The following is a 10,300-nucleotide window of genomic DNA, read 5'->3' as shown; positions in this document are numbered from 1 at the left end:
GAAGAAGAGCTTCCTTTCCTAACAACAGCTTGGCTGACTTAAACCTGGCAAAATAATGTTAATAGCTGATTTACGTTAATAAACCTGTAACTATTAATCATTCTGTCGTTTTTAAACAGAGCAAACTCTTGCCCATAGCATATGGGCTAATGCCAGCTTGTTGAGTTTATTGATTTAGTAGCCTAACAATGTTAATGTGGATCATTGTTGTCTTAACCCGAGTTTTTCTTCTTCATAATAGCAGGAGCTCAAAGTTCTTTATCATCATGGTGAATGTTTTGTAGTATTTATATTTGATGGGCTCTATTAATGTTAGAGAATTTTTGTGACTGAGAGTTGAACATGGGTTATTACTACATGAATACTACATGCAAGGAGAAAATAACTCTTATGTATTCTTAAATTAGTATGTCTCATTTCCCAGGTAACATGCATGTGTCACTGGCAGAGGCTCTGGAGGTTCGGGGCGGGCCACTGCAGGAAGAGGAAATATGGGCTATTTTGAATCAAAGTGCAGAGAGCCTTCAAGAACTATTCAGAAAAGGTAAGCATTTTTAAAGGCTGATATATGCAGAACTGGAGACGTCTTGGTTATGTTTACATGTCATGTAAGTAAACTCCCTTCTTCTTCCTAGGCTCTAAACCCAAATAATAATTTGCTCCTAGGTTATCTCTGGGTAAAGTACCTAGCTGCATCCCGGCCCAAGGATGTTTTCAGCCATCGCTTCATGTTCTGTCAGCACCTGCAGCACATTGTTTCATGTGGTGACAACTTCACTTTGGTAGGAAGTGACCACAGAGTCTTTGCAGTATTTTAGATTCATTAAAATGAGATAGAAACACAGAAAAAAATGACAAAGTATGTGAGACCATTGGAACACTTTGGTCCTGAAGGGGACATAGAAACAGGTTCAGTGCAGTGCAGTCATGACCAGTCTGCTCTGAAGAGATTTAGCCTCAAGTGAGGCAAAGACGAGCCACTGAGAACTTGACCAGAAGGCTAGATATTGTTCTCCAGGCTGCAATTAGCAAGACACATATAGCTAATGAGAAGGAATGTGGTGACTTTTTGTACTTTAAAGGAGTAGAAGTAAGTATCTCTTCTCCTCCATCCCCCCAACTTAGTAGGCTCCAAGTTGAGCATCTGTAATACTGATAATAATTGCATGGTTTAGCACTAGATCTAAGTATGGAACTCTTCCTGTTCCTTACGTTTTCTTTTCTTTAGAATCTGCAAATCCTTAAGCCCCTTCCCTCTCCTTTTTTGCTTTTTATAGCAATAAAAGCTTAACTCAAATATTGAACTTCGGTGACATCTTTAACCTGACCTCAGATAGAGTATATGTGCCCATGATGCATCTTAGTATTTCAGCAAATTTATGGGAGTCATCTCGTTATATCTAAGCATGCATATGGAAACCTATTCGGTTTTGTTCAGGAAAAATCAAAAGCTCACACTTTGAAAATAACCAGTGTTTTGCCACATCACTATGCAAGGAGTACATCTTCATTATTGAGGGCAGAATCTGTTGTATTTTTTGCATGCATTTGGCTTACAATTTCGTAGATTTCATCAAGATTCAACATTTAAGTTGTTTGTTGTTTTTTTTTGAGGGGGGGTGTTGTTGATTTTTTTTAAGATTTAGTTTAGACAATCTGTCAAGTCAGACACTAGGTCTGTCTTGTATATGGCACAACCTCTGAGAGTGATCTCTGTTGGATACTTCACAAAGACTCCAAAGAAGGCAGATGCAGGCAGAAACTGCCATGCGGTGTTGGATTTCTGATCAAGCTTGACTTAGCATTATGAGTATGACGTTTTATCAACTTCTCTGAAATATTTTTTTGGTAGACAAATTATGGGTAGTTTTGATATCTCATACAAATTTTCCTTCTTCCCCTTTACCAATGAGCTCGCATTCCATGTGTGGTGAGAAGCGTTCTCTATTAGGAATTCTGAATTTGTTGTTGCAATTTGACCAGCTGTTCTGTGCCTCTGCTTCTTGTATTGCAAGAAAGGGAAAGCTGGCATTTTCTTTCCTCTCTCTTTCTCTCTTTATTGTCTCTCAGAGACAATAAGAGGAATGATTTTATTTTTTAAGAGGGCAGGTTGTAGAGACCAAGTGAGACCTTGACTAAAGAGAGGTCCTCGATGATTAGAGGTTTAGTCTTGTATGCTTTAAAGGAATCAACACATTAAGCTCCATCTTGAAATCCGCCTGAAAGAGCTCAGTAGCACGAGTATATTGCAGTGAAACCACGTAAGACATTATCTTAGGTCTAAATGATTTTCAAGAAGGAAGTCTCCACTGAAAATAAGAGCTCACCCTTTCTTGGCCTGAGAGTAGTGCAGAGAAGAGTTGTTGTAATTATTACCATAATTACTATGAAGGCTGCATGCAAGCATTGAGAATGAGAACACAATCAGCCCTCCTTCAGAGGGACAGATAGTGAAAGATGAGAGCACAAAATAGGAATCTTCCCCAGGACTTCTGGCATGTGCACTTAAGGTAGGGAAATGTTTGCCACCCAAAACTGGCTAAGGTGGCAGGAGCTTCTGGTCTTACTTCCTATCAGTGAAGACCAAAACACAAATTCAGATTAAAATCAGTGCCAGAAGAATCTGTCTCTTCTTGGAGATGAAGCTGTTTTATTGAGTTGTTTTTCTGCTAGTTCAGCAAACAATTTTCAGTTCCATGCTATTAATTAACCTGGAATATAGCCCTGTGGTAAAATGCACTTCAAGAGTCACCCAAATGAAAGAGCTTTACTATGTAGCTAAGGTTGTCAAAGACAATCTAATTCCTCCCAGCAAGGTTAGGATAACCAGACAGTCTTTAATGAAGATTTGACTTTACTAAGGAAACAATCTAAATACCTTTTTTGGTCATCTTGAATATCAGTTTCTGTGCTGGCTTGTAAAGATGTTTTGCAGAGATGCAGGAACAGAGAATGCAGAGGCTCCTGTAGGCTTATCTAACTCAGTTTTGTTCTTTATTTGTGGAGGGCTTGTGGCAAACAAGGGATCCTGGAGAAATCCTGTTTGATCAAATTTCAAACCTGTCATACAGCATGGAAGAGCTGTTCTATGGCAGAAAATGTTTCCAAATTTTTTCAGACTTGACCAGTTGCTCCTGGGCAGAGGGCAATGAGGCAAACTTTTAGCTTCTGCAAGTTCACAGCATGCTGAGCTCTGACCAGTCTCAGAGATGCTCTTTTCTTCCTCCCTGTATAGCTCTAGAGTCCTTGAACATATTGTTCCGTAACAAAATCTAAGTTTTGATGAACGTTTTCTAAATTAATTTTATTTGAAAAAATAAGGTATATTGTTCAACAGCCTGTGGTCCAACTGTTTTGAAATGAGGGGGGATAAAGAGGCTGTGGAAATCATCAACTCTTAAATTGCCATCTGTTGGCAACCTCCCTGCACCAGCCCAGCAACCACATACACTTTAAGGAATTACCAGCCCAAGTAACCATTTATTTATTTAGGTAATCCTGGTAGAGTTTTGGTAGTCTGTTTGAAGTTGAGAATCCTTGCTATTACTCCGTCAACTGAGAACATGTTCTTCGCTTCAGTTGTTACTTAAACTATTTTCAGGAAGTTAGGGAAAAATGCCTAAAACAAGCTTCTGTTACAGGTTTGATGAATTCTTGATTTATAAAAGTTCTGCATGTCTTTTAGTGAATCTATTTTCTTACCCATCAAAGCACTGGATAAAAGAAGCACAGAATGAAAATCCATGTCTTACGTGGTTAATCACATGTCGTACCGTGTCTGATTCAGTGACTGATACAGAAATGTGCACATTTTTATGCCTGTTAGAATTGTAAATACAAACAGGTGTGTGTTATATCAAAAATACTTTACAAATTGATTTCAATCATTGTAAGCAGTGAAAGATTAGATTGAAGTGCCCAGTTGCTAATCACTGATTTAGAAGATCAACTCTGGTAGCTGTCTTGTCAGCATATTATAAGCTGTTAAATGGAGGAGAAAGACAATCCAGTACTCAGCTGCAGATCTGACATCAGTTGTACTAGTGACGTGGAGATTAATCCGGAGATGTGAAAAGGCCGATACCAGACCTGCCCTTCTCTTACATCTGTTTAATTATCTGCAATAACTATTTTGTTGTTGAAAGGGTGTATCAGCTGTTTCAGACGTGCTGTATCTTGTACTCAGTACTCCATGAGGTCAAAGAAACAGGTCTTTGAAGTGAAGTGTCTCGAATGTGAGCATATAAGTGTGAGGAGCATGCTGTGCTCTCTGCTGCCGAGAATTATAAACCAGGCATCCCTCTAATTTGGTAGGTTTGACTGGAAAGGCTTTATCGAGACTTGAAAGTGGGAAAGACTTCACATGTGGCTTAGACCACTCCCGTGGTAAAGCGTGTATTGTGGATTCTGAAGATAGTTGGACCTTATGTTTTAAGACGTGTTTAAAGGGAGGGGGAAAGAGAAGGGGATAAAACTAGTCTGATAATAGAAAGGCAGGTTGAGCAAAGAAAGGCTTTACAAATTGACTGTCTTGCAAATTTGTATATGAGAAATGATTTATATAAAGAAAAGTGATACCATCTGAAAGTGGATGTGAAGATAGACAATTGTGTTTTTGGGGGACCTGCAAATCTTGTAAACAGTCGTACTATTGTGTCTGCTTAGCTTGGGTAAATATAATGCAAAGAAGGAAGGTGAAGTGTGAAATGTGTTGATGGGAACTAGTGGTGGGTCCCAAGTAGTCATAGACCTAGTTGGGATGAAGAGGGGAGGTGGATTGTTTTGGTTGACAAGAGGGAAAATGCAATAGGAGTGTGTGTGTGGGGGGAAATCCTCATTTTCCACATTTTCCAACCACTCCTTGCCAGCAGGCGTTAAATGACTCTTTTTTTTTTTTTTTTTTTTTTTTTTCCCTTTACCAATAACTGTTGAAGAACTTTTTTCTTTTTTTCCACCTTCTGGTAGCATTTGATCTTTTGGTTGCTGAGAAGGAAAGAGATCTGGTTTTGGTGGGTTTTTTATTTTTTATTTTTCTTTTTTTTTCATCCCTCTCCTCCAAGTGAGGCTCAGTTACTACTTGCGCTCTTTCCAGAACACTCCGCTGGATGTGGTCAAGGTCACAATAAAACATAGTGTGGTGTTACGCTGACCGGGAAACATCCCAGGAAGAATGTAGGTGATCTCAGAAACTAGTTGTTCCCCCTATTTCTTGCTCCAGTATTCTCAGGGAAGAGTAAATTCCAGTTAGCCTCTCAGTGTTTCTCCGGGTGCTGCTGGTTTCCAAGGGTTCAGTGTCACATCAGAGCTCTCTGCTCAGTCCCATCCCTTTGAGCCCAAGGGAGAGGGAGCAGAAGTGCTGCAACACTGTTTGGCCCGCGTGCCAGGCGTGCAGAGACATGTTGTACCCGCTTAAAGGAGTAGAGACAGGACTTAACAGTGTAGGTGGTTGTGAGGCTTTTTTGTGAAGGGGTTCTGGGGGCAGGAAAGGGGATTCACCCCCTGGAACTTCACGGACTTCCAGACCTGGTCAGGCCCGTCTCTGGCCAAGTCGGACCCCCCATCCCCTCAGGCTGGGCTGAGCCATCAGCGCCTCTGTGAATGCCCTGTTTAAGAGGGGACAAAGGAGCCCGAAACACGGTTTCGGACCTGCAGTGAGGACAGGGGGGAGGCGGGGGCTGCCCCCTCCCCACCCCCGGGCGGGAGCTGCAACTGGAGATGGCGGCGGTGGCACCAACTGGAGATGGCCGGTGGCACCAACTGGAGATGGCGGCAGCGGTGCCGCTTGGAGAGCTGGGAAGCACCCTGCTCCCGGGGTGCTGCTGGGCCGAGTTCGCCCAGAGAGGGCTGAGATCTGAGAGAAACGGCCACACCGACACCAGGTCACTGCAGGTGGAGGTGCCAGAGCTGAGGCCTGCGGTGAGACGGCAGCGGCCCCCTCAGCCTGTGGAGTCTTGGTGGAGCAGAGACCCGCTCGCAGCCCGTGGAGAAGGCACATTGCAGAAGAGATGCCTGAGCCTGAGAGAGGTCGTGGAGAATGGGACACACAACAAAGTAGAGACGCATCTAGAGTTTGTGGGATGATCCATGCCGGAGCGAGTGGCGGCAGCTCCCTAAGAATCCATGAGTGTGGTAAAAGCCTGCGCTGGAGCAATCCGATGGGTAAGGATTGCATCCTGTGGGAAGGACTCACGTGGGAGAAGTCTGTGGACTGCCTCGTGAATAGGGGATCCACCGGAGCAAGGGAAAAATGGTGTAAGGACTCCTCCTCCTCTTTTAAGAAAAGGAGCGGTATTAACAACATGGGATGAACTGACCTGTCCCCCTGCACCGCTGGGGGAGGAGGCAGAGCTGGGAAGGAGAGGAAAGGGGAGGGAGGTGTTGTTTTTAAGATCTGGCTTTGTTTTCTCTCTTTCCTCTCAAGTAACTGTTAATAAATTGAATTGATTTGTCCCCAAGCCGAGTCTGTTTTGCTCGGGACCATGGTCGGTGGGTGCTCCCTCCCTGTTCTTGACTCGACCCTCAGGCCCTTTGTTACATTTTTCTCCTCTCACCTCACTGAGGGGAGGAGGGAGCGAGCGGCTGAGTGGTGGCTGAGTCGCCAGCTGGGCTAAACCACGACCGTGGTCCTTGTGCTGGCATAATCCTGACCTGTCTAGAGACGCATTGGTGGTCTGCCTGTCTCCAGCCTGGCCTAAGCACAAAGATCCTCAAGTTCCTTTGTGCAAGGAGAAACCTTGCTTGTCTTAGAGAGAGCTATAGAGCGAGGCAAAGGGAGAGATGAGATGAGTTGTTGAAAACCTTGTGTATCATTTTGGGTTGTTCTGTGCTTTTTTTTTTAAAGTATATCTTTTGTATCCTTAAGGGCTGAAATGTACATCCCTTTGGACTTGAATTGTGTGTGTAGTTTGGGAATTCAAAATTACCTGCCATCAATACTGGAAATTGAATCCATTTTAAATTTTTACCTGAAGTTACTGTCTGTTTTAACGTGCTGGGTGGTTTTTTTGTCTTTTGGCTCCTTTTATCCTGTTAAACCATGTAAAGGACGATTTTAAAAGCCTTCGTTTGGCTGATGCTATGTAGCTGAAGATTATTTTAGTTTTTATTACATTTAAAACCAGCTCACTCTCTCACTTTTTCAGTAAGACCACACTATTTATCTCTGTCTTGGCACTGCTTGATAGACTGTGCTCTCACAAGTGTTTTGTTACCGAGTTGCATAGTTCTGGAGTTAACTCAGAAGGCTGGCAGCCCTAGCTCAGCTGAAAGCCAACTGGGTAGCAAATTGACCAAAAGCCATATTCTGAATTTCAGTGCTTTTAGAAAGAGGGGTTTGACTCTCCTTTTTTGTCATTTTCCCCTGTGTTTTAGGGAGTATGTTTCCCTTACTAATATTATACATTCTTCAAAAGCCTAAACAGAAGATGACATGAATATTATGACTGGAAGCTAGTTTCTCTTGTTTTCTTATGGTCCCAGGCTATTTGATGCATTGCATCTTCGTTACTACTTTTTTCTCATGGTACAAACACATGAAAGGGTAAGAGTAGAGTTACTTAAAAATATTTTTCTTAGGTTAAATCTGCATAGTAGGAGCTTCGAGACAGTTATTTTGATTTGCAGTGCATGCCTTAAGGAAGGAAATGGAGAATGAGTTATTTTGTTCTCATTCTTAGTAATGGTAGATTAGATTCCCAAAGTCGTGATGTAGACAGTATGATCTGCTATATTAGTTAAAAGCTACTGAAAGAGGAAGCTAAGGAAATGTCAACAAAACAAGCTTGGCAAAATCAGCCCTTTTTCTAAACTTACAATTAATCACACTCATTGTACATTGCTTCAGATAATGAAGATTGTTGAGTGTGGACGGAAGTGTTTTATGTGGATCAATAAATTCAGCCTCTACATCCATAGGGATCAAATGCATGCTCCCAAGTTTGTTTAAATTAGTATTGGGAGGACTTCAGGCTAAATGTGGGGGTTTTAATTGTTCTTAAAACTAAATAGTGTTCCATCTCATTAACTCTTGATTCTGGAGTATGTTTCAGAATATGAAGAGTTCATATGTATTCAAAGTCTTTGTCATTCAAAATGTTAAGTTTAGGATAAAGCGTCCACATTACTTAAGGTTTCTGAGTTGGGGCTTTTAAGCAGAAATCTCATTAAAAAAAAAATAAACATTTTAGAATATTATTTCAGTGATGTATACACACAGAACTACTAAAAAATCCAGTAGTTACCTGCAGGGTTATTTTTGAAAGTCGATGGCCAACTAAGGTGGTCTTTCTAAAAATGCTTTGCTATATAGTGAAATATTTTCTTGTGTACGTATAATAGGAAGGGTTTTTCTGTCTTTACATTTCTTTTGTTTAACTTCTGAACTTGCTGCCACAACAGTGAATAGCAGTTGTTCTGTTTTGTTTCAGAGGAGGTGGGGTTAGAGGTATAGTGCAAAATGTTATCTCCAGGGACTAGGAGGATCAGGTAACGTTATTTTCATTCTTCATTAAAACTTTATTTAATTCAGTTGGTTGAAGTCAATATCCACTACTTCTGCCATGCGTTGTGTTTAAAGTTCTTGCTGATGGAGTTACCCTCAGCTCATCTTGTTTTTAAGGTATTTGATGACTTTTTCACGATATGAGATATTTCTAACTCTGATTTTGAAGTTGGCCATGCTAATAGAAGATACCTGTAGAGGTAATGTCATTCTTCATGACAAGTGTCTTGCTACACCCTGTGGTGAAACCACAATCTTGGACATGATTGATTATTTTTATTACTGTATCAAGCAGATATTTTGTTGTGGCCATTAAAGAGTGAATCCATACTTAAATCTTTTTGTAGCTAGGGGTCGATTGGATTGCTGTGGGGAAGAGGGGGGAAAAAGTGTACTGTGGTGTAAGGATTGGTAATTAATGTCTGCATGAAATTTAGAATTTCTTTTCTTGACCAGTTTTATACAATGTTGTTCAAATAGCTCAGCAAATGCAATTCTTTGGTTGTTGGTTGGATTTTGGTTTTTTATGACACCTTGATAAATTCAGTATTTGGAAGTATTTGAAGTCACACTGGAGAAGGGTACTTGTACAGCTTGTTAGCTTCCATATGTTTTATTTAGTTCAGCTTATATTGACCTTGGTAGGTTCAAGTAACAGACATTGCTTTGTCCCTTGCAATTTTGCATGCTGAGATGGGATAGGAAAACCCCCTGAGATCTTCTGTGTATAAGAGAGATATCATTATGTATGGTTTTGTATTTGGTATTTTTTAGGGGGTTTGGGGGTGCTTCTTTTTTGTATGTGACAAAGATTCCATGGTTCCCATGGGGAACTCAGCAGTTCTGTGTGAGAGCTTCAGTTGATTTAGCCTACACGATCAGAGATACCATGCATCAATTTCTCATTTCTTTTGGATCTGGGTGAGAAAGCCGGAGCAATGAACTACACTCCTCTGAGGCAAGACGACTGAGCCTCTCTTGTGTATCTTAAAAAGCAGAGCAGGGGGAAACCAGTTCTGCACTGTGCATCCAAAGTTTGTGATACCGGCTTTCGGCAAAACACGCTGGCGTTTTAAAATCCATTAGAAAAACTGTAACAGACTCCTTCGGTTCTCAGGTGACTAAACAACTTGAAATAGCTACTTGAAGTAGACTCTGTAGGATCTTTCCATTTCTAGGAATGTTTGTTGCCCTCAATGGTCTCTCTTCCTTTTTAAAGCAAAATTCTGCATAGCGATTTAGGGTATGTTCAGAAGAATGTGTACGTTAGTCTTAGGCTGAAATATTAATTACTCGGTTCTATACTGAACAATGTCTCTTGCACACGTTGGTAGGAGGGGAAACTTTCTGAACTTCATGATCTGAAAGTTGGAAACGTTTTTTTGGGTAATTGCGCTACCAAGTTATTAATATGGTTTTGCTTTGGTGTTGCAGAATGCAGAAAGCCTAAAAGCAATTTCTTAGCTTCTTTTGGAGGATGGGGAGTTTAAGAAGTTGAAGGACTTACTTGGTAGATCCTTTTACATCTGATACCTGCAAGCAGTAATTTAATATGTTTCCTAGGAGATTAGAAATATTCTAGATTACAAGATAATTGAACAAGCTAGGAACCAGCACTGTAGGAACAGCCTGAGCTGATAGGAGAGTGGAAATTGTTGTTAGTGGTGGAGCTGAAGGAGGAAATTATTATTCTGCTGTTGCTTACTATGTAGAGGGAAAAGAAAGACTTATTCTTTCAGTGCGTGTTTCCTCAGATCTTCAGTTTATCGTGTAGCAGAAAACAGAGCAATTGTCTCTTTG

General features: G+C 41.1%; 1 protein-coding gene across 1 annotated transcript in view; it reads left to right on the top strand.

Annotated features, from left to right (window-relative positions):
• Positions 1-429: 429 nt before the first annotated feature.
• The window catches only part of PTPN13 (protein tyrosine phosphatase non-receptor type 13), a 105,788-nt gene continuing 95,917 nt past the window's right edge, over positions 430-10,300 (top strand). The window contains exon 1 of the mRNA XM_086611358.1: positions 430-544. Within this exon, the coding sequence (XP_086467484.1) occupies positions 430-544 (115 nt within the window). The remainder of the gene's footprint in view (positions 545-10,300) is intronic.

Source organism: Tauraco erythrolophus, chromosome 5 (assembly GCF_009769465.1).
Source record: "Tauraco erythrolophus isolate bTauEry1 chromosome 5, bTauEry1.pri, whole genome shotgun sequence".
NCBI lineage: Eukaryota > Metazoa > Chordata > Aves > Musophagiformes > Musophagidae > Tauraco > Tauraco erythrolophus.
Note: the sequence above shows the minus strand (reverse complement) of the source record. Positions and strands in the feature narration are given on the sequence as shown.